This window comes from Apodemus sylvaticus, chromosome 12 (assembly GCF_947179515.1).
Source record: "Apodemus sylvaticus chromosome 12, mApoSyl1.1, whole genome shotgun sequence".
Taxonomy (NCBI): domain Eukaryota; kingdom Metazoa; phylum Chordata; class Mammalia; order Rodentia; family Muridae; genus Apodemus; species Apodemus sylvaticus.
In genome coordinates, this window is record NC_067483.1 from 92895226 (window position 1) to 92919441 (window position 24216).

Genomic DNA, 24216 nt, shown 5'->3' on the forward strand with positions numbered 1-24216 from the left:
CTTTCATTGGTTTTTTTCTTCCTGGCTACCTCCTTAGGCATCAGTGTGTCAAATGTCCATTCTTGGCCTCCTCACAATGTCTTGTCTGCTCTTCCCACAGTATCAGAAGCATTGAGAGACTAATGAGTCCCATTTTATTAGTAGCTCGAAGCTCTCCTGTGATTTGTGTTCCATCAGTATGTCCCCCAAATATTTCACCCCTCCATCCCTAGCCTATTTTCTCCTACTTGGAAGATTAATCCTGATAAAATATGCTCTGTCACTAACCCAGAATTTGAGTTATCCCAGGCAGCCTCCGCCTGCAAGCACAGTGCTTGCTATTCAGACTGTTAGGCTGGCAAAGTAGCTTGCTGTCTCTTTGATTGTCTTTCAGTCTTAGACCCTCATATGTGTGTGAACTCCATGATTTCAAGGGCAGTTTGGTTTCCCCAGTATACAGTTTATTAAGACAGTTTTTCTTCCCCCTGAAATCACTTTATAGTTCTCACCATTTATGGGCTAAATTGTGAAAACTCTAGCCTAATCTGACTCACTATCTGTTCATGTTCTTTAGTGTAATGAAGACCTCTGCATTTTTCTTGCAAACTGTGTTTCCTGTCTGACTGTTTGCCTGCAAATACATTTTGTACCTCATTTGGAGCCTACTTAGTAACTTCTTTTTTTGTTCTTTAAACATTTATTTATTTACTTGGTAGGGGGAGTATGTGCTCGCCGTGGCACATGTGGAGGTCAGAGGATAATTTGATGGAGTTTTGGTTATCTCTGCAGAGTGGGTTGTGGGGATTGAGACAGGCTATGTAGCATGCGCCTGTCTGCTGAGATTGCCTCACTGTGTAGCCAGGCTGATCTTCCCCCCATCCTCCTCCAACAGCTCGGTAAATCCTTGTTTCAGCACTTCCCTTTCAGGTCAGAACAAAAAAGCCTTTTAAAGAGATTAGAATTCTGTGCATTGATTTGAAGAGTGAGTATGATTTCAGTATTAACAGAGGAGGGAAGGAATGTGATATAAAAGCAGGCTATACTTCCTGTAGCAACAGAAGTGTCCCAGGAAGCTACAGATTAAATGCATCACTACCTGAGCAGGCATCTCGGGAAGTAAAGTTCTTCTAGGGCAAATTTGCAGACCTGAGTCTCAGACCCCGCTGGCATTCCTGTAATCCCAGCTTTGAAGGCAGAGAAAGGAAGATCCTAGAATTCACTGGGTCACTAATGTAGCTCATTAGTAAGCTGCGGTGTCAGTGTGACCCTGTCTGTCGGTCTCTAAAACAACACTAAAGAAAGATACCTGGTGTTGACTCTGGCCTGCACACTCACTGGAAGGCAGGAAGCACAGTGCAGACCTGAGCCACATGTTTGTGCTCTGAATCTGTTTCTTACTGCTATGACTGTTCTGTCTTACTCTCCATCCTTAGACCAATGGAAACTGGTTTTTGGAACATGGGGAAAAGTCAAATACCTACTTCAGGTTCCTCTACTTGTACAATGAGATCATTAGAACAGCGCCTACCTAGCACATCGTACATAGTTGACTTCACTTCACAGGGCCAACTGGAAGTCGTTGTTGATATGTGGCTTTAGTCAGTGAAGTTTGTCCTCTAAAAAGTATATATGTTGGCTTGGAGAAAACTAGTAGAAACTAAAGAGATGAAATTGTTTATTTTGATTTGTTTTTCTAATTCATGGCTAAATCATAAAACACAGATCACACATTTTATATTGTGATCCTATCATGAACTGACCAATGTGAGAAGTGTGGGTGCTTTTTAAGAGGGAACAGGAACTATTTGCTTTAAATTGACAGCCAGAAGCCAAACATCTTTGGGGATCTATGGAGGTTGTAGTCTAGGACCCTACCACAGAAATAGATGGTAGAGTATTCTCATGTAGTCTAAACTCCCAGCATGCACTTTAAAATTATCCTCAGGTCATCTACAACATCCAGTGCTATGTAAATGGTTGCTACGCTGTTTAAGTTTCCATGTAAGTACAAATACAATTTCCAATCTTTGTTTGTTTGTTGTTGTTTTTGTTGAGACAGGGTTTCTCTGTGTAACACTGGTTGTCCTGGAACTAGCTAGCTTTGTAGACCAGGCTGTCCTCAAATTTACAGAGATCCATCTGCCTCTGCGTCTGCCTCTGCCTCCTGCGTTCTGGGATTAAAGGTGTGTGCCACCACTACCCAGCTTTCAGTAGTTTTTAACCTAAAGTCAGTCAAATCTTCAGATGTGCAACCCATAAATTTAGAGGCAGTCTACATGAGTCACAAAAGTGGTTACTTACTCAGTGCTCACTGCTGCAAAAGACAACAAGGCAGATATGTTGTTGGCTCCGGTCCAAGTCCACTAGGGCACCTGTGTTATACACCTTAGCAATTTCTAGTCCCTCATGAAAGAACTTTAAAATAATTTCTTTATGCTAGTAGATCACATACAGGAAAGCTTCATAGGAATTAGACAGCAAGAGCAATTCATTGGGCTGCTAGTTGCACAGCTCTGAGTCTTGAATTGAGTGCAGAGTGTTTCGTAAAATAACCAAAGAGAAGGTATTTTGATCACCTGTGAAAAGAATCACCCCTATTATAGTTATTAGTTATCTGTCACATAGTACCCAGCATAGTAGCTTGTTCGAGAACGACTAGGGAGACACTGCTACTGACAGCCTTTGCTCCTGACAGCCTTTGCTCCTGACAGCCTTTGCTCGTAGCTTGTCACTCCTACTATGTAGAAGATTATCACCAGAACCCACTCAGTAACAGGAGAGAACAGACTTCAAGTATTCTCTGACCTCCAACAGACCAGGTGATGCATGCTAACCTCCATTCAGTAAATGTAATTAAAACCTTTTTAATTCAGGAAAGTTAGTAGGTGGCAATTCCAAACAATGTAGGCCACTTGACAGCTACTAAGCTTTAAAAGCTGTAAGTGCCTACAGGATAAGGTGGGGTTTTTTTTTTTTTTGTTTTTGTTTTTGTTTTTTGTTTTTTTTGAAGTAGAATCCAAATTTGTTCCATCAGTTAAGTCATTATCTGGCTTTCTTTCTAAAATATTGTGTCACTAGCTTCTCCAGTTTGAAGGAGTGAACCTTTTCTGACCATTGGGGATGATTTTCTTGCCTTTCTTAAGACTGAAAGTGGGGTAGCTTACTGGGGGCTGAATGAAAAGTAAAAGGAAAGATGACTGACTGTTCTAGGTATGGTGGAGAAGATTACTTGTAGATATGTAGGAGAGCATAGCCAGAGGCAGAGACATCTGGGAGACAGAGTCCAGAGTGGACATTCAGACAGAGCTGGACCATGTGTAGACGGGAGAGAAGGAGCCAGGTGCACCAGCCAGGAGGCCCACAGGTACAGAAAAGAGCAGTTAGCCAAAATGGCTGCATTATGTAGTGAAGAGGAGCCCAGGCCCCTAAACTGGAGAGTTGAGGGTAGTGGGCAGGGTATGCCAGCCAGGAGGACCCCATCACAGGTAGGGACTGAGGGGTGCGGGGAGAACCTGGCAGCCAGGTCCACTTCAATGTGTTAAGTAGGCACCTCAACCATTTGTCCCAGCTTAGAGTCAGCGGGCAAAACAGAATGGCTGTACGCTTGGTACAGCTCTGCCTTGGTAACTCTAGGACGTTTATCTCACACAGATTGCATTCAAAACTACACACCTAGGGGACAAGACTTGGCCATTGATGCCAAACAGCTTGCTTTATCAGAGCCATTACTGCACACTGTCAGAAGCTGGAAGGGCTCTGCCTATGGGTAAGCTCCTACAGGAAGAAAGCCATGAAGCCCTGTAATTAAACATCCAAACAATTCTCAAGTCTACACCTGAAGCCAGTGACTTCCATTTCCACAAACCCAGGCTCACGTGACATGTCTTGCTTAATTGCCCTTTAAACTGCTTTATGGCTTTATAGCAGCCTATAAAAGGTGATTTTCAAATATGACAGGCGCTGAAGAGCTGAACGGGAGAGTTATCCAGGAGTTGTAATCTCTAAGTCTGCTAGGAGTTCTTGCCTTCCTGAGAAAGAGGAGCTGCCACAGCTATGGGGCGATACTCAGGCCGAAGCTTCCGTCTGATCCTCATGTGCGTAGTCAGCGTGGTCCTCTTTGTGCTGGAGCTAGCGGTGGCACACATAGGCAACTCCCTCTCCCTGGCCTCCGATGCCTTCGCTGTCCTCTCCCACTTGTTGTCCATGATCATCGGACTGTTTGGCGTCAGGGCCAGCAATGTCAGGCAGCACAGGAAGAGCACATACGGCTTTCTCCGGGCAGATGTCCTAGGAGCATTTGGCAATTCCGTGTTTGCTGTGGCCCTGATGTTCAGCATCCTGGTAGAAGCCATCAAAAGGTACATCAGTCCCCAGAAGACAGAAGAGCCCCTCCTGGTTCTCAGTGCTGGAGTCATCGGACTGTTTTTCAATGTTCTTAACTATGTCATCTTCTTAGAATGCTGTTACTGCTCAGGGCCCAGGCCCCAGACAGACACGGAAGCAGGTAAATACCTCCCTCCAGGGGGCAGTGGCAAATTTGTTGAGTCTGGCAGGTGCTCTTCCCATTTGAGGGGCCTCCAAAGGTTCTATTAGCAGTGGATATGTTCTTTATGTAGGCTTCTTGTTCCCGTGACTTTACAGTAAGATTGCTTTCAGTCTGAAGTTCTTTGTGAATAAAAGTGTGTTTAGACTGGTGGAGAGGGACTACAGAACAACTGAAAGTCTCCCTATGTGGCTCACTTTGGTTTATCTAGCTGTGTCATGGCTAGGTTTGAATGTCATGTCTCCATAAAACATGTTTAAAAAATCCTGGGTTACCAAGCCACTCAGAGAAACCAGTGTATCAGACAGCTAGCAGGAGTATGTTAGGGGGATGCCACAAAAAGTGAGGAGGGGAGTAGGATGATGTAGAAAATCTCATTTATGGGTAGAAACATTCATGTGTGGTTATGAGCATTTGTTCTTGGAAAATACTTTGAAATCTTGAGAAACAAGTTAACTGGGTTACCTGTTAGAAGATCAAACTGAATCTTGGAACCAAGAGAACAAGTGCTTCTTTAGTAAAGTGGAACCATGTTTGTTTGTTTTTTATTCCCATGAGAGGGTGTGTATGTGTGTAGACATATGTGTATGAGACAGACTTTTAGAGAAATATCTAGTGATTGTTCTTGGAGTTCTGTATTGTGAGCAGAGCGGATCAGCAGAGTCCAACCACGGCCATAAGCACAGGGCAGTGGGAAGAGTCTTCACTGCCTCTTTCTCCACCTGCCATATGGAGATAGTAGGTTCCACATAAAACATTACTTGTTTTAGCATTGGGCAGAAACTTAATAAAGGCTAATTTTACTTTTTAATCACAACATGGAATCTAGTATCAGTTGCTGTGTAAGAGACTTCTTTAATGCTGGCTGGCTTCCTTCTCACTGGGAGTTTATCTGGAGCCTCTCTGTGTAACTGCATTCTTCATTGAAATCTTACTGTCTTTGCTAACTAGAGCTGCCAAGTCCTCCACCATCTCTGCTGGCAGAGGACCTGTTTGAGAGCACCTGTGTCGTTGCTAACTGTAGAGGTGAACACATAATCTTGATCTGTATTCAGCTTAATGTTTAAAATTAGTCGGGGCCCATCTCTTTTAAAGGACAGTTATTTGTGAACTCGAGACCTTATGTCTTGGCTTAAATATCAAATGGAAGCTGACGCTTGAGGGTCTAGTGTGTACATGTAATTGTCATGTAAAGCTCGAAGACACTAGTGTTGGCAGGCAAGGGCTTACTTAACCTTACACGTATGTCTTCAGGTGCTCCTTGAAATTCTAAGTTTGCTTTTATTCTGGAATACAACATAGCAGAAGCACTCAGGAGATTCAGACATACATGAAAACACAGAGATGCAGTTCTACTTTACTAACAACTGTTTTTAATTAACTCTTAGCTCTCACTTGGGAAATGGTTTCAGTGTGTTATGTTTGACATAAGGTACTAGTCAGAGGCTTAACACGGTACTTCACCTGGAGTTTCTGTGGCCTTAGTTCCCTGGTGTCTTGTCTTTTGACCATATGCTATGCTAAAACATAAGCCCGGTGCTGGTAGAAGGTCTGTAGACATTGTGATCATTCTTATTCTATTAGCTTTTGGTGTTACTTAATCTTCTATTATAAGTTTCAGTGTTTGAACCTTCCAGTTTGCTTTAGGGTAGCTACTGGGTTTATCACCACTGACATACTAAAATTTGCATTTATCAGTGTTTTGAAGCCACATTTTGATGCCCTTATTACCAATGAATTTAAAGAATAAATATTTATATAAATTAAATTTTATAAACTAACATTAGCCCATTATCAGTTGACTCATATTTTAAGAAGATCTATGATTAATTCTTACATATTAACAAAACAAGAGTTATAAACTAAGGGGAAAACGTCTTTCATTTGTGTTTTAGATAGGAATTTGGTATATAACCCAGGTTAGCCTTGAACTTGTGATCCTCCTCAAGTTTGGATTTTCAGATGTAATTTACTTTAGATGTGCTTTAGAGGTGCTTCTGAAATGAAAAGACAAACTTGAACAGAATCCAGGAATCCATCACTTTGTGGAGTCTGAAGCCAGTGAGAGTTTTTACTTAGCAAGCCTCTTGTTTCTTTGACTAGTTTAGACACTGATGCCAGATATACTTGATGTTTGAGATAACAGAAAAGGGAAAAACAAGAGGACCAGTACCTTTAAGTTAAATGACATGCTATCAGATAATTTGTTAAAATCACACACATCCCTGGATTTGAGGAGAAATTTGTGCTGGACAATCTGCTGTAAACAGGCACCAATTATTTTTAACCTGGGAGAAAACATTTTTTTTTTAAAGAATAATATCTGGAAGTACATGCCTGCAAACACAGCAGGAGGTGGGACGTGGAGACAGGAGGATAATAACTTTGGAGACGAGCCTAAGTTGCATAGGTTTCAGGATATCTTAGACTACATAGGGCACCCGAGTGGCCAGTCTGACCTGTCCTAAAAAGGATGTAGAATGAAGCATGATCCTGGTACTGAAAAGTAAGCCCTGCCCCACATGTACCAGCGCCACATGGTCAGTCCCAGTCAAGGGCACAGAGAGCTTCAGCAGGTACACCTTTCAGCAGAAAACTCAGGGATGAGAACTGTGAGGCTGAGGATCCCACACATTCAAGAGGATGAGGTGGCAATATTAAATGTGCAAAGCCCACGCCTCAGTGGGAAATCCTGGCCCAGAGACAATGATGAATAAATTCATACTTAAAATTTAATTCTTTAAAAAGGCAACTTGCAAACCAGGAATAGTGGCACACAGCTATAATCCCCGTGTGAGAAGAAGAAAGGGAAGTGGGGAAGGAAAAGAGAAGGGGGGAGGTGGAGAAGGAGGGAGAAACGAGGAGGGGACTGGCTGGTGACTCTGAGTCCCCTTGGGTCTGTTTCCACCTCTTTACCCTTTGATCTGTTCCCAACCACCCTCACCCATAAACCCATCAACATTTTGGGCTCTAAGATTATTTTCTTAGTCTTTCCCTTAGGTTTGTATTTTCACTCTGCCTTTCATTTTAGCTAAAAATACTCTCTATCCACCCCCACCATGCTGGTTTATGTCAGCCCTGGCCTCAAGTGATGCCTTCTTGGCCAAAGCTTCCCAAGCCTCCATCTCCTTTCTTCTCCTTCCGGTCTGCTCCCTTCACCTCTTCTTTCCTCTTCAGGGGACCTTGCTCTGCAGCTCAAGCTGGCCTGTACCTCTCAGCTGCTCTGCTTCCATGTCCCCCAGAGGCTGTGGTACAGGTGTATACCCCACACTAAATTACTTACACCTAAAATAACTTATATATAACTTATATATAACATGTAATGTGGTTACACTACAGGTGGTCTTGGTCTTGGCAGGAGGTTCGAATGCGGCTCTGTACACCTTGTAGATGAACCCCATGACTTTCTCACAGGCAGTGCTGTGCATGGTGGAAGCAAACAGGAGTCCTTTCTCGAGAAGGAGGTCAGGCTCTGGGTTTAAGAGAGGCAAGGAAGAACGTGTTGCTTTTCCCTTGTGGTGAATACTATGGAGTGAGTTACATGTAAGAACCTTTACCAGCTACATGCGGTGGGTCACCCTGTACCCCAGCCCTTGGAAAGCTGAGGCAGGAGGATCATGGTTTCAAGGCCACCCTGAGCTATGTTATAAACATAAAAAACAGAAACAAAAAAAAAAATGAAAGGGAAGAGAAAAAAGTGCATACTAGTAGAACCTGGTACTTCAAACTGGAAATGGGCAGACTCACAGGCAGCTGTGCTGGGCGTTCACGGCCATTTTAGGGGACATGCAGTGTAAGGCCCCAGAGGCAGCTGCTCTTGCTTGCCTGCTTATGTTCACACGTTTGGAGAAGCAGCAGGTGTGAGCACATGCTGTAGCTCCCTCCTTCTCTCATTCTGGATGCTGGTGAGATTCCGGCATCCCTTTCTCTATGTTTGTGATGCTTGGCTAACCTATCATCTCTTCTGCCCATTAGAGGGTTCTGGAGCAGTTCCGGGAGTGACTGGGAAAGACTTAGGAAAGATTGGGAAGTTGGAGCCCCTTCAAATGTTAATCAGATTCCAGAGGAGGAAACAAGAGTTGGGCTCCACATTCTCAGACATTCTAGCCTAGTGTGTGGGCCGTTCCCTGACTGCTACCTGAGTGAACTGTTAATGCAGGGTTAGTGTCTGCTGACAGTGTGAGAATGTACTGACAGCTCAGATATGCACAGCTGGAGAAATCTGGGTTCCACAACATAATTAGCCAGAGAGGACAGTTCCTATTCTCATTTTTCATGCAGGGTTCAAAGGAAAAGCCGAAACAAAGGAAAAGAACTGTGACATGCAAAGCTATGTGTGATGGTCACGGGGAACGCCGGTGAATCGGATCCTAGGTCCAAGCTGAGTGTCCGCCTGAGAGTTCTTTAGATCTCAATTCTTTCATGTATAAGGCGGGAAATCCCCACCTCATGGATGCTGCAAAGACGAGCTGTATTACAGAGGCAAAGTGCTCAGCAAAACATTTATAGAGCGCTCAGTAAAGGGGGCTACAGGGTAAACTCAGGTAGACTGGCTTGGTAGAAAGTGCCTTACCCACCAAGCCATCCTACTCTCTCTCTCTCTCTCTCTCTCTCTCTCTGTGTGTGTGTGTGTGTGTTATGTGTATGGGACAGTGTGTGAGTGTTTGTGTCTATGAGAGAGACAGAGACAGAAAGTGTGTGTGTATCAGAGAGAGAGACAAAGAGACAGAGAGAGATCTTTAACAGCTTAAACTACAGATAATTCCCCTTTGCAAAATGCTTTTGTGAGCTTGGCATGGGAGCACGCATATCTGTCACAGTGGGTTAAGGTAGTAGGAGTATCATTTCAGCCTGAAGCTGAGGATAGCCTGGGCAGCACACTGGGTCTTTTAAAAGCAGTGGTAAAACTGTGACCCTCTTAATCAGTCTTCAGATTCCTCTCCCTCTCCCTCTCTCTCTCTCTCCCCCTTTCCCTTTCCCTCTCTCCCTCCCCCTCTCTCTTCCTCCCCCCTCCCGCCCCCTCTTTCTCCCTCTCCCTTTCCCTCTCCCTCTCTCCCTTTCCCTCTTCCTTTCTCCCTTTCTCTCTCCCTCTCCCTCTCCCTCTCCCTTTCCCTTTCCCTCTCTCTCCCTTTCTCCCTCCCTCTTTCCTTCCCCCTCCCTCTCTCTCCCTCCCCATCTTTCCCTCCCTGTCTCTCTCCCTCCCCCCTCCTCCCCCTGTATTATTAACTTGCCCTTTAGATCAAAGGACTTTAGAGTCAGAGTTCCATGTTGCTATAAGAACAGCATGAGCTTGGACTCACTAGATTTTTAGATTGAGGACATGAAGTTGGGAAGGAATGTGCTGTGAGGGCGGGAGTTGAAGGGAGAGGTGGGGGCGAATATATTATTATGTATGAAAATCTCAAAGAGTAAACGAAAACTACTATCTTTCCAAGATTAGAAAATTGCAAATACAATACCAAGAGTCTTCACAGACATTTTGTCTAGTCTGCACCAGTGAAACCAAAGCACAGAATCAAAGCAAAGAAACCAACATTTGTACATTTCGTGAACATATCACATGTGGACCTGTATTGACCACCCAAGCCAAGGTTTGGGACTGTTACAGCCCCCGACAGCCTCCTGCTGCTGTTCTGCAGTCACACCCAACACTCCCACCTCTGTGCCATGGACAGCATAAATCTGTGCACGCTGTATTAACCCTCTAGGTATTCCTCAGAACCTACGGAAGTGGCTGTCCTCGTTCAGGACAATGCTGTATGTAAGATCCATCGTACCTCAGTGGCTGCTGTCCTCTGCATAAGCCCCGGCTGAGCCTCTCAGCTAGTTTTCTTCTTTTTCTTCTTTCTTTTCTTTCTTTTTTTTTTTTTTTCCGAGACAGGGTTTCTCTATATAGCCCTGGCTGTCCTGGAACTCACTCTGTAGACCAGGCTGGCCTCGAACTCAGAAATCCGCCTGCCTCTTCCTCCCAGAGTGCTGGGATTATAGGTGTGGGCCGCCATCGCCCGGCCTCAGATAGTTTTCACAGTGTATTAAACCGCTTATATTTCACACGGTTGTTAGAGGCGAGGGCTCTCGTCGGCTGTTCTCCATTTCCTCTCTGGGCTTTTAAATTGTTTTTCTCTATTTTCCTTTTTTACTTTTCTTGAATGCTTTCAGAGTTTTGTTCTTTAGTTTTGTGTTGTACTTTCGAGGACACCTTGGTATGCGGTCCTGCCAGTAGTCGCTGTAAGTGCCACTGTGGACCTGGCTAAATTACTGTAAACTTCCCACGTGGGTGAAGCTAAAAGCATCTTTAGTTTACTCTCTGCCTCCCTTCTTCCTCCCTCCTTCCCTCCCTCTTCTATTTCTATTTCCATTGCTCAGCTAGAATACTTTCTATTATTTTATCTTCAAATCCAGTGATTCCTCACTCTAAATTCTTGTGTTGATCCCATCCATTGAGCTGTTATTTGGTCTTTGCTGTTGTTTTGGTTTGGAGTCTGTGCTAAGGTTTCTGGTTTTTGGTTTTGTTTTAATTTGTATGTGTGCTGTGTGTGCTCACACACGTGTGTGTGCTGGCAGGGGTCAGCCTCCAGTGTTGTTTGCCAGGCTTTCTCCATCTCGTGTTTGAGTCAGGCTCTCTCACTGGCCTGGAGTTCACCAAGTCGTCTGCCCCGGCAGACAGCCCAGGACTCCTGTCCCTGCTTCCCCAGCTCTGGAATCCAAGTGTTCCAGCACATCTGACTGTTTACATGGGATCTGCAGATGACCCCCAGTCCCCGTGCTTGTTAGGAAAGCCCTCTTTGGCCTCTGCTTCTTTTTATACCTTCTTTTTTTTTTTTTGCTGAGGATTTTTTCTTTCATTTATTTCAAGCAAGTCCATAATTATCTGCCAACACATTGCTGGCTGACTGACTGACAACTCTAAACATCCTTCCTTACCAGATAATTCTGACATGTCTGCCTCTTCAGAGCTAGCGTCATTTACACTGAAGTTGCCATTTTCCCAGTGTTGAGTGGGAAGAAAGATTTTTCTGGTGGATCCTGGACATCGAGGAACAGTGAATCTGGCTGTCTTCCCGAAGAGGCAGGTGACTGTAATGCTTGCTGCCGCCAGTTGGTGGCAGAAGTCCAAGGTTGTCCCTGGGCTTCTGAGTCCAGGGCAGGCGTGGTTCCAGCCCCTCACTAGGGCCGCAGCACTGACACCTGGCTGGGAGTAGCGTCAGTCTTTTTTTTTTTTTTTTTTTTTAATTTATTTATTTACTTTGCATCTCAATTTCTGCCCTCCCCCAAGTCTTAACCATTTAATTTTTAATCTTTTCTTCTTTATTTTTGTTATTTTGGGATCAAACCTAAGGCTTCACATATGCAAGATTTTTTTTTTCTTTCTAATATGCACATATATTTTATACCTGGCTCCTGGAAGTCTCAGCACCTTTGATTCTTAAATACCTGATGTGCTGTTCACTGAGTTTGCTGTTTCTCTCTAAATGCCTTGTTTTCTGACTTTCTGTTTTTGAGGCAGTGTTTGCCGATGCAGCCCAGGTTGACTTTGAACTTGTGACCTTCCTTTCTGTGCTTTCTGAGAGAACTAGAGGTGTGTGCCAGCACAGGCGGCTTGTGCGCTTTGTAATTTGTTTTCACTGTGAATTAATGGTCAATGAAGTTCTTCCCTGAGACTTTGTTTTTGTTGAAGTGTAGAATATAAGCATATTCTTAAACAATTTTTAAAAGCTTTTACATATTTTTACTTGATTTTTAAAAATTACACATAAAGGTTTTGCCTGTGTGTGTATCTGTACCCACTTGCATGTCTAGTGTTCACAGAGGCTAGAAGAAAGCATTAGATTGGTTGGGACTGGAATTACAGACACTTGTGTGAGGCTCTGTTGCGATGGGAATTGAACTGGGGTCCTGTGAGAGAACAGCCCGCTCCCTTTAACTGCTGAGCCATCTCTCCAGATCTATGTGGGGATGTTTCCAAACACACATTTAGTCCTAGCACTTGGGAGGCAGAGGCAGAGACAGAGACAGAGACAGAGACAGCCTGGTCTATGTAGCAAGTTCCAGGCCATGTAGGGAGACCCTGCTTCAAAAAACCTAGACCAAAAATCCACAGGCTCTTTGGTACATCACAATACATCAGAAAGAATCAAAGGTGCTGAGACTTCCAGGAGCCAGGTATAAAATATATGTGCTTATTAGAAAGAAAAAAATCTTGCACATGTGAAGCCTTAGGTTTGATCCCAAAATAACAAAAAGAAAAAAAAGTGTAGCTTGCCTACATTTGAAGACTATTTTCCCAATATTGCTTCTTAACATTTTGTAGGCCAGTAGAGATTTTGTCCACAGTCTCATAGCACCTTCACCTCCCGTGCAGAGGTATTTCTCTCTGCCAACAACCAAGGCTAATAATATATACAAATCTCCTTGCTGTGCCCATTGGAAAAGTGGAGTTCTCTGTATTTAATTGTTGTGTTTAAGTTTGAATGTCCCACTGAGGGATCTAGCAAGTCTCCCCCTTCCCCCCAGCAATATTCAATCTTTTAAGCTGCACACACTCATGTAGCTGTCAAAACTAAGAGGTGAGGTGTTTGTCTTTATTGGACTGATATACAGGTGTTTTGACATCAGACTCTAGCATCAGCTTACCATTTTAGATTTCTGGTCTTGGCTTTTCAATTTTTATTATGTATATGGGTGTTTTGCATGTATGTCTGCATTGTGTGCTTGCCTGGTACCCTCCAAAACTAGAAGAGGGCATTGGGTCCCACTGAATTGGAGTTATAGATGGTTCAGAGTCACCTTGTGAATGTTGGGAATTAACCCTGGGTTCTCTGCAAGAGCAGCAGGTGCTCTTAACCACTGAAGCATCTCACCAGTCCTGGCTTCAGAGGGATTCTGTTGTTGTTTGCTTGCTTGATTGATTTCCCCCCACATTTTTTTTTTAAATGAGGTCAAAGATTTGACAAAACGACCTAAAGGGAGACCATTTATTACAGGTAAATTTAATTTCTCACAACTCAGCATTTCCTGCGATCTGGATGCCCATGGCCTCTGACAAGGATCATTTTAGAAACTTGGCAATGTCAGACGACTCAGGAATACTTCTAAGGGACGTAGAGAGTGGAGGCAGGAAGACCTTAGAATCTCCAACAATTGTAGGAAAAGACCAGCACCTGTTACCTCAGACCTGTGGGGATGGGTAGAGACGGGGACCACTGGGAGAACACTGGGGGAACACTGGGGTGTTGGCTGCTAGCCTAGCCCCAGATTCAGAGAAGCCTTGTCTCAGGGGAATAAGGTCAGGAAAATGTCATCTTCCCTGACCTCTATTTATATGCATCTCTCTCTCTCTCTCTCTCTCTCTCTCTCTCTCTCTCTCTCTCTCTCTCTCTCTCTCTCTCTTCCTCTCCTTCTATACACTCCCCCCACACCTATACACACATTTGTTTTGAGTGTTAGACTCAGCATCAGTTCAAGAGCAAAGCTGTCTGGAACCTTGGTCACCTTGGTTGCATGCTTCTCCAGGCTGCCTCTCCATAGCTTCAGTGCTGCATCGAGTCAGTTCTGAGGCTGGAGACAGGCCTCCAGTGTTCTGCTCCGTGCTCCCGCAAAGGCTCAGCTGGGTACTAGTGGTTCAACGGTTTAATTAAGCTCTGCACTTGGCCTCCTTCCTGCCCCACCATATGGAAGGCTGGTGCTTTGATTGGACTATCTCTCTTCTTTGTTGTTTTCTGGGTCAGACGTTTGTTTTCAAGCATAGATTTGTTTTGTTTTGTTTTCTAATCACAGGGGAGGAATGAAGCCGATGTCTTACGGGTCGGCCAAAAGCAACTGCTGTCCAAACAAATCCTGTCAGCTCTCACCCCTGAGCTGCATATTCTCACTCAGAAGGCATCTATTTTCTGGTTAAACCTATAATATCTCCTAGGCTCAATTCAAATGATCATTGTCCTTTCTGAATCCTAATCAGTATTTCCTGTATGTGTTCCAATAGTCCTCTTGTTTAGTTTGCTACGTTTGTCTTGTTTAGATGATCCTGTTGGGTGGATACATGACTCCCAGTTACTGTCTAACAAAACACCTCAGATTTACATGCAGGCATTCTGCAGCTTGGGGTCCAGAAAGAACACAGTGTGAACAGCCTGCCCTGGACCCCGTGTCTGAGGTCTCCCCTGGGGGTGCTGGTGGATAATAGATACTTTGTGCCTGGAGGTATAGTCACTTTACATCAGGCATCTGGTCTGGTAGGTCCCAATGTTCAGGACAGCTGACCAGCCTACCATAGACAGCCTCTCTGTGTGGCTTCCTCATGCTCGAGCAGCCTCAGGACACAGCTGGGAGAGTCACAGGATCCCAAGCACGAGCGAGTGCTTAGACAATCAACACTGAAGCATCGTTGTCTCCTCAACTCTGAGACTGTGGTGACAAAACAAAAGGAGTGTTGCATCTCCAGACCCCACATCTGGGGGGAAGGAACATGAAAGTCACTGTGGAAGCAAAGGGGAAAGGAGGACATCTTCAGAACCCTCGTGCACAGCCTGCCCTCTGCACACAGTGTACATCGTGCCCGTGTGCACAAGGCACTCGCCTCTCCTACAGATTCCTGAAAGCCCTTTGGACGCCTCAAAAGCTCCAAGTCCTAAATGACCCTGGGATGCAGATTCCACAGATTTAGACTCCTTAAGTGTTTTCCTATGTCTGGAAGATCTCTGAACTAAAGGAGCAAACAGACTGCCTTCTATACACACAAGCATCCGAGAAGTGAGGGGCAACAGGCACAGGATACTGGAGCCATGTCCCAGTTGTATTTATTTAGATAGCATCCATATCCTTAGGGCTGTCTTAGTTAGGGTCTCACTGTGGTGAAGAGACACCATGACCAAGGAGCTCTTATAAAATTTAACTGGGGCTGGCTTACAGTTTCAGAGGTTCAGTCCATTATCATCACGGTGGGAAGCATGGCAGCGTGCAGGCAGATATGGTGCTGGTAGAGTTGAGAGTTCTACAACTTGATCTGAAAGACACTCTCTTCCACATTGGGCAAAGTCTGAGCACAGGACCCTCAAAATCCACCCCCACAGTGACATACTTCCTCCAGCAAGGCCACACTTCCTCATAATCATCATACACATCCCAACATATGTACCCTCATTTTCATGTCTTAGTTATTAAAGTATTAGAGAAAACAGCCTGCTGGATGTTATGCTACATGCCAGTAATCCCAGTACTAAGGAGGTAAAGGCAGGAAGACTGATGTTGGAAGCTAGCCTGGACTGCACAGAGAAACCATGCCTCAAAAATAAACCCAGAGGATTGACATGGCTCAGTGGTCAAGTGCATTGACCACTGCTCTTCCAGAGGACATGAGTTCAATTCCCAGTACCCACATACCAGCTCACAACTTATCTGCAACTCCAATTCCAAGGGATCCTATTCTCTCTTCTGACTTTATGGGCACTAAGCACTCCCGTGGTGCACAGGCATACATGTACTTATATACAATATCATTCAAATGTTTTAGGAACACAATGAAACAATAAGCTGAGTAGAATTATCTTCCTTTCAAAAAGTCTATAAATAATCTAATGCAGAGCACAGAAGACAGGCTTCCACAAATACTGGTTAAATGGAATCCACCCAGGCAGCAAAGTCATGAATAAAATTATGTCTTTCTCATTCCTCTTTTCCTTCCTTCTCTCTTCTCTCCCCATCTCCTTTTCATTCACTATAACCCAGGGCTTTACGTGCTAGACAGATGCTCTACTGCAAGGCTCTACCTCAAGGAGCCCACTGAATGCATTTCTAGTTTTTTAAAAACTTATTATAATTTTACTTAATGTGCATGAGTGTTTTGCCTGTCTGTACAAATGTGTACCACGTGTGTGTTTGGTGCCTGTGGAGGCAAGAAGAGGGCATCAGATCCCCTTGAACTGGAGTCACAAATGGTTGTGAGCTGCCACGTGGGTGCTGGGAATCAAACTGGGGTCCTCTGGAGTGACGCTGGTGCCGGGTGCTGCACAGACAAGAGGCTATCTCTGCAATCTGTGTTGAAGAGCCACGAGGAAATAGGCAGAAGTGTGAGGTTTGGGACCTGACAAGGGCCAGCTCCGGGAGACTTATCTGGAAATTCACCTGAATCACAACGGAGTGGGGGTGAGCGTTAGAAGAACAGCGAAGAGGGAGAAACAGAGAAAGAGGAGGAGAAAAAAGATAGCACTCTGGGAGGCTCCATCCTAACACATGACTGAATTCCACGTTGCCGTTCTCTAGTCATTTGCCACCCTGCTTCCTTTCCCACCGTGACCTGAAGGATGATGGGAAGGCCTGCTTACCAGGAACTCCTGGTCACATCTTTACTTTCTCCAGACAAGTACAGGAGCTCCTCATTCTCCAAATTCGTTTAGAAGGGCCTTGGCCCTGAGTGACCTCTACAGGGAAGAACTGTCTGTCTGGAATTATGTGCCCAACCCTTAACGAAGCCCTGTGGCCTGGGGTCAAGAAGCCTGATTAGCTCACTGTGGTTTACGTGGCCATGTTAATTTTCTGTTACCAGAGATCAGCATTGTACAAGGTGGAAAAGGTTTGCTTTTGCCTCATGATTTCAAAAGTATCAGTCCACGCTTGCTGGGCCCCATGGCTTTGCCTCTGTAGTGGCTTAGCATATGACATCAGGGACCCAAAAAGAGAAAGGCTCTGGTGTCTTTCATCTCCTAAGACCCAGTGGGGTTTGGGGAATACTGTGTATAACTACAGTATTGGTCTCTTTGTCCAAGGTGACAGGATATTCCCATGAGGAGGCAGGGAGGACTTTCTATACAACCTGAACTCTTCACCGATCCATTTAAAGTGCAGGGCTTCCTTTCTACAGCAGTGTGGGCGAAGGGTCTGTGGTTTAATGACTACGCCTGCAGCAGAGCCTTTCACACGTCTGTTTCTTTGTACTTTCATTACCCGATGTTTGGAGCAACCACGTAGAGAAAGTGGAACAAGGTTTTTATTTGTATTTTATGGATTAGAAAGCCAAGGCTCGGGAATCTGGGGCTTTCCTGGGCTGTATAGCATCTTTGTGTCAGAGAGTAAGGATCACATTCGTCTCCAGACCTCATCTGAAAATTAAGCAGGTTTGTGATCCCAGGGAGTCTTGTCTCCCCCTCTGCATTTTCTCTCATGATGATTGACCAACAGGTGACAAAGATACACAAAGACCAGCAGTCGTAACTGAGAAAGTTAGAGTGAAGATTTGTAACACGTTTATTTTAAATTCATGTTTTAGCGAATACACTATACATATGGGTATCTGGATGTGTTTACCTTTGGGCACTGTTGCCCTCAGAGCCCAGGATAAGGCATCCAATTGCCTAGAGCTACCCAATATGGTTACTTATAACTAAATCACAAGCTTTCTCATATGGGTGCTAAGATCTTCTTCAAGAGCAGTGCATGGTCTTCACTGAACTATCTTTCCAACGTCAGTCAACCTTCTGCTTTTGATGTTGTTGCTATTGCTATTGTTGCTGTTGATAGTGTCTGCAGTGGTGGTTCAGGAATTGAACATAGGGTCTTACATATGCCAGGCAGGCCCTACACCACCAAGCTACATTCCCTAACCCTTTAAATATGTTTAGTTTTATAAAATACTCCTCTAACCAGGAACTAGTTAGTTCTAAGCCAATTAAACTAATTAGATTAATTGGGCCAAGGGAAAGTAGACAATTTTATGAAAAATGTAACATTCTAAATACCTCTCAAAGACACTCTACTGTGCTACTTAGTTGATGGAAGTCGAGTTCTGGGGTAGGTTGGTGGTGAGATGCTAATGGGGAGGGGGTGCCTGTAATTTATCTGCGGAGGCCTGTCAGCTGAGCACACGTGCTATTTTATTTGATTCCCATGGAAGAGGATGATACCCTATGTCAAGCTCATAATGGGGATACAGGTGACGGGTTCACATCTGACAGAGCTGGAACTGGATCTGAGATCTTCACACGTGTCCCTGTGCATTCCCACGGATATGTAACCAGTGCATTGGGTATGTGAAGGCATTTGTCAGGAGGTTTTAGCTAACTACAGTTTTTGAAACAGCATTTCCCCATGTTGCCTCTCCATGTAGCATAGGCTGACCTGGAGCTTGTAGCCCTTCTATCTTTGCCTCCTGGGTGCTGGGGTGTACAGGCATTCACCGCCACACTCAGCCAACAGGGATTATTAGAACAGCTATTTCTCGTAATTTCTTGGGCAATGGACATTTTCATTTTCATGTAGTCTAAAGTTTAAGGTAAGTCCAGCAGTGGAGAAAGCTGCTTGTCTGAGTTATTTCTGATGTCCTCTAATAGCACATACAATCTTTTTGTAAATTATGAAACAATACAGAATTTTACTTGCCATTAAGACTATGGTTTTGAATAAACACCAAGGCAGTATTTTCTATTTTCTTTTAAACTTTGAGGATTCTTTCTCCTTTCTTTGAATCAGAAGTCTCACAGCTGACTACCTCCCCAGCGCCCATCAGACTTCACATGACAGCAGTATGTAGTGTTGAACTCTGAATGGGAAGTGCTTCCTCACTTCCTGGTTTGGCCTCTAATGCTCTCCTCTTCTTCCCCCAGTCACAAATCATGCCCATACCTCCACAGGCCTTGAGCACAAGAGTTCCCCTATTAGTTTTTCTTCTCGTTGCTGTGAGGAACACCTGACACACGCCATTTAGGGAAGGAAGGGTTGGTTTGAGCTGAGACTTTGAGGATGCAGTGTATCCCAGTGCAGAAGTCATGGAGCAGGAAGCAAGGTAACTTGTTTCTGAGCCCTCAGGAATTGCTGAGAACACCACGCCCTGCTCAACCCCTGTTCTCCTTTTCAAACAGCCAGGGACCCCAGATGGTGGAATAGTGCTGCCTAACTTCCCACTGCAGCTAACTCCATCTAGATCCTTTCTCATGTTTCCTAAGTGATTCTAGATCCTTCTGAGTTCACAAGCAACAGTCACTATCCTAATGGCTCTCTGGGCTGCCCTTGTTACTTGGAGAAGGGGCGAGACCTGCAGTCCAAAGTCAGTGTCCACAACCACAGGTGAGTTCCAGATGGCCTCTGCTCTCGGAAGGACTCATTCAACTTTATCACTGCCCTGTTCAAAGTGACATCAGCTGCTGGCTGGCTTCATGCTGTTCCCTTCTCACACAGCTGTCATAAAAAAAAGGAGTCATCACATCAACTCAAGAAGCTCTCAGACGTGGTGTGTTCTGAAACACTCTGAGGGAAAACCTTCATTGTCCTCAGAGCTCTGTACAAATCTGTAACCAAACCAAACCAAAAAAAACCAACAACACCAACAACAAAGCCCAAAAAACAAGCACCTCAGCTCAGCAGTGGTGGTGAATGACTTTAATCCCAGAACTCAGAAGGCAGAGGCAGTCAAGTCTCTGAGTTCAAGACCAGTCTGGTCTGGTCTATGAAGTGATGTCTAGGACAAGCAGGGCTACACAAAACAATCATATATTCAAAAACCAAGAAAGGTGGGGGGAGGGAGAAAAGAAAGGACTCTAAACAGCCAATGACTGGGGCCTCCATGTTTTGTATCTGTGGAAGTATTGTCATTTCAATGACTTGTTCCCTAGAGTTGCAGGAATTTCAAAACGTCTTATTTGTGTGTGTGTGTCTGTATGTCTATGTCTGTCTATGTTTGTGTGTGTCTGTGTGTGCATGCATGTGTGTGTGTGTCTGTGTGCAAGTGTGTATATGCATGTGGCTGTCAGAGGACAGTTTGCTGGAATCATCTCTTTCCATCCATACTTACCTTTGCTCCAAAGATTTAGCTCAGGTCCCCACTCTTGCTTGTGGAGAGCCTTTACCTGCTGAGCCACCCCACCAGTCCTGACATTGTTTACTTAATGTTTATATAAATGTCTCTGCTTCTTAAACGAAGCTCTTAGCAAATCTTTAAAGTTTCTCTAGAAGTCACCACAGACCAGAGTTACAATGTTTGTAACACAGAGGATCCCAGCTAGCTTGGCCTCTCAGCCCTCAGGCTGAGTGCATCAGACAGCCCTCAAGTGCATCAGACAGATCAAAGCTCTGAGTCCTTTGATGAAAGAACTGTCACCTCCTCCCCCACTGGACTGCAGAACTCAGGAGGAGTCACCTGTACACACTCACTGAGTCTTCTTTATGGGTCAGCATTGCCCTATGTGAGTCTCACGACAGCCTATGGGTTAGATGCTGTTACTGTGTAGCTCTAACAGGAAGAAGCTGTGAGGACCCTGCCCAGGTCACATGACTTGTAACGAATAGCAGAGCTCAGATTTAGTTCCAAGTCAGCCCAACTTCGAAGACCATGGTTGGGTGACTTAGTTTTTAATTTAATTTTCACATTTATTTATTTATTTATTTATTTATTTATTTATTTATGCGTGTGCATATTTATGTCTGTGTGTCTATTTCTGTATGTGCATGTGTGGTGTGTCTCTGTGTGTCTGTGTCTCTCTGTGTGTGTATCAAGTGTGTGTCTGTGTATCTGTGTGTCTATTTCTGTATGTGTGCGTGATGTGTGTGTCTGTGTCTCTGTGTGTGTGTGTGTGTGTGTGTATCAAGTATGTGTGTCTGTGTATCTGTGTGTGTCTCTTTCTGTATGTGTGGTGTGTATGTGTGCGTATGTCTGTTTCTGTGTGTCTGTGTATCTGTGTATCTCTCTGTGTGTGTATCTATGTCTCTGTGTGTGGGTCTGTGTCTCTGTGTGTCTCTCTGTGTGTGGGAGGTCTGTGTCTCTGTGTGTCTGTGTATCTGTGTGTGTGTGTCTGTGTGTCTATGTCTCTGTGTGTCTGTGTATCTGTGTGTATAGTGTGTCTGTGTCTCTTTGTGTCTGTGTATCTGTGTGTGATGTGTGTATGTCTGTGTCTCTGTGTGTCTATGTATCTCTGTGTGTGTGTCTGTGTGTCTATGCCTCTGTGTATATGTGTGTGCGGTGTGTGTGTGTCTATGTCTCTGTGTGTATGTGTGTGGTGTGTGTTTGTTTCTCTATGTGTCTGTGTATCTGTGTATGTGGTGTGTGTGTGTGTGTGTGTATCAAGTGTGTCTGCCTGTGTACACGAATGGGTGTAGGCTTTGGTGTTCAGGGGAGGTCAGAGGGCAGCTTATGGGAGTCAGTTCTCTCCTTTCACCTTGTAGGTTTCCAGGATTGAACTCAGGTCATCAGGCTTGGTGCCAAGTTCCTGTACCTGCTGAACTCTATTAGCTGACTTACTTTTAAAGACACATTTTAAAAACTGACATATAAAAACAAAATATCAATTTAGAGAGAATCTTGAGTATAATAATCCCTGATTTTATGATCTGCACTACATCAAATTTTGGGCCATTAAAATGGGAATTTATAATCAAGCACTGGGAGGTTAAGACAGGAAGATTGAGTTTGAAGCCAGCCTGGGCCACACAGCAAGACCCTATCTCAGAGCCAAAACAAATGAATGAAATGCTGCTTGTTTGGAACACAAGTATTTAAAAAAAATATCAATCTGGTATAAGTGAAGAAAACCAGCTTCGTGCATTCTACGTCCAGGTCAGGGCTCACACCGGCTGTTTTCAGATTGTATGATCTTGCCTTGGTGGGTTAAGATCTGCAGGCTTCAACTTCAGCAATAAAGTAGCTTATAATAAAACAATATTTAACAAGTTCGGAATACTGCAGGAAGATGCTGGGAGGTGAAATGAGCTAACAATGCCTGTGAGTGCTCCATCCAGGGCTCCAAGTAGGAGCTCAGTAAACATAAAGCTGTGGGAATAGAACTGCAAAGACGGCCTGTGTGTCCGTCAAGTAGCTCAATGGGCCACATAGTGTAAATTAACCAAATCATGTGTGTGGGGCTGCGGTGATGACCCGGGCAGTAATGTGCTTGCTGTGCAAGGCTGAGGGCCTGAGTTCGATCCCCAGAAGTTGCGTGAAAAGCTCAGCAGGTTCTCCCCTGTGATCTCAGCGTTGGAGAGCTGTAGACAGGTGGCTCTCTGCAGCTCCTGGCCTGCCAACTTAGCTAATCATGATGTTTCGGGTTCAGTGAGGCACTTACCGTGCTCTCTTCCTACCCACAGCCCCCCAACCCCTAAAACAGGACTGATTGAGGAAGACAGTCTTAACTACATGAGTGTACATGTGCACCCACATCTGTACAAATGTTACATGCACATACATCACACACACACACACACATACACACAGCCACATACACATCCCACCCCACTTTTCTACAGTGCATTTTATTGGCAATGTCTGGAACACTTACCTTTCTTTACGCTCAGGAACTGGCTGAGGACAGGGGCATCAGACACCTGTGACAACTCCTGGTCCTCAGTCTCTGGCTTTCTGGTTCTTACTGTCTTGCTCCTGGACCAGTGATCCAATTCTTATCTGCTCTTGGCTGGGAGAATGACTAAGCAGGAGGCACAGGTGATAGGTTTCTGCTGATTTCTGGGTTTCTTTCTTTCTTTCTTTCTTTTTTTTTTCCAGCTGTGAATGACTGAGAAATACAATTAGTAGGGAAGGAACGTTTTAGCTCTGTTAGTTTTTTTTTTCCTTTCTTGCAGTGTCTGGATGTCCCAGGTCCCTGCATGTGATAGGCGACTGAGCTACACTCTCGGCCCCACTATTGCTGTCATATGTCACATTTTTTAGAGGTTCCATGTTTGAAGATGAAATAAGCTATATCCTGAGAAGGGTACTTGATACATCTCTAGTGTATATTAGCATTTCTCTGCTAACTAGTAGTGATTCTACTACATGTGTGCTGGACTATTGCTAATCACACCATAACTACAGCATTTATTGAGTGCTTACTGTATACTAAGTACTGTTTGAAGCACTTTACACATTGTGTTTAATCCTTACTATTACTGGTCATCAATCCCCCTGGACAATTCCAGACAAGTAAGGGACTTGTCCAAACCTCTGTAGCTTACAACGGCCATCATCTTTATCTTAATAGTTCTTCTATATCATTTATAATTTTTTAGTTTTTAAGAAGAATTTCCTCAGGTTCTCAGTGTATGGATATTTCTCCTGGAAATATTTATTTATTTGTTTGTTTGTTTGTTTGTTTGTTTAAGACAAGCTGTCTCTATCTGTAGGCCAGCCAATGGGTTTGGGATTACAGTCATGAGTTATCATCCTGGCTGAAAGAGGAGTATTATTAAGTTCCTTGCATTTGGGGATTTATCTAATAACAAGATAGGACCTTTTGATTAGGGATATTTTAATACTGTTTCTGAGGACTTTCATAGGCTATGAAAAAATGGAGGCATGCTTCAAGATTCAGACAAGGATGGGGCTAGAAGGTAGACGGTTACACAGGCTACCCTGGTCAAACACAGTAGGCCACAAAATAAAACCAAAAAGGGGCGGGTGGTTTGGAAAGGTGGGTCAACAGATAAAAGTGTTTGGCACCAAGCCTGATGACCAGAATCCAATCCCAGAGATTGTCATGTTGGAACAAGAGAATCAACTCCCCAGAGTTGACCTCTGACCTCTCATAAGCCTTCGAGAGCATGCCGTGAACACACATAGCACACCCTCTTCCCTGACACACACACGATAACTAAGATGTGATAGAGACTGAACAAATGAACATGTGTTCTGGAGAAGACTTGGAAGGGAGAGGGAGCTTCTAGGGGCATAAGATGTAGACAGAGGGTGGGGACTTCAAATAAGCCCAAAACATTATATGCAT

The 24216-nt window shown here is 44.4% G+C and overlaps 1 protein-coding gene across 1 annotated transcript in view; it reads left to right on the forward strand.

Annotated features, from left to right (window-relative positions):
• The first annotated feature begins 3369 nt into the window (after window positions 1–3369).
• Slc30a10 (solute carrier family 30 member 10) overlaps window positions 3370–24216 on the forward strand; it is a 34753-nt gene continuing 13906 nt past the window's right edge. Inside the window, exon 1 of the mRNA XM_052200548.1 lies at window positions 3370–4483. Coding sequence (XP_052056508.1) covers window positions 4033–4483 — 451 coding nt within the window. The 5' untranslated portion in view covers window positions 3370–4032. The remainder of the gene's footprint in view (window positions 4484–24216) is intronic.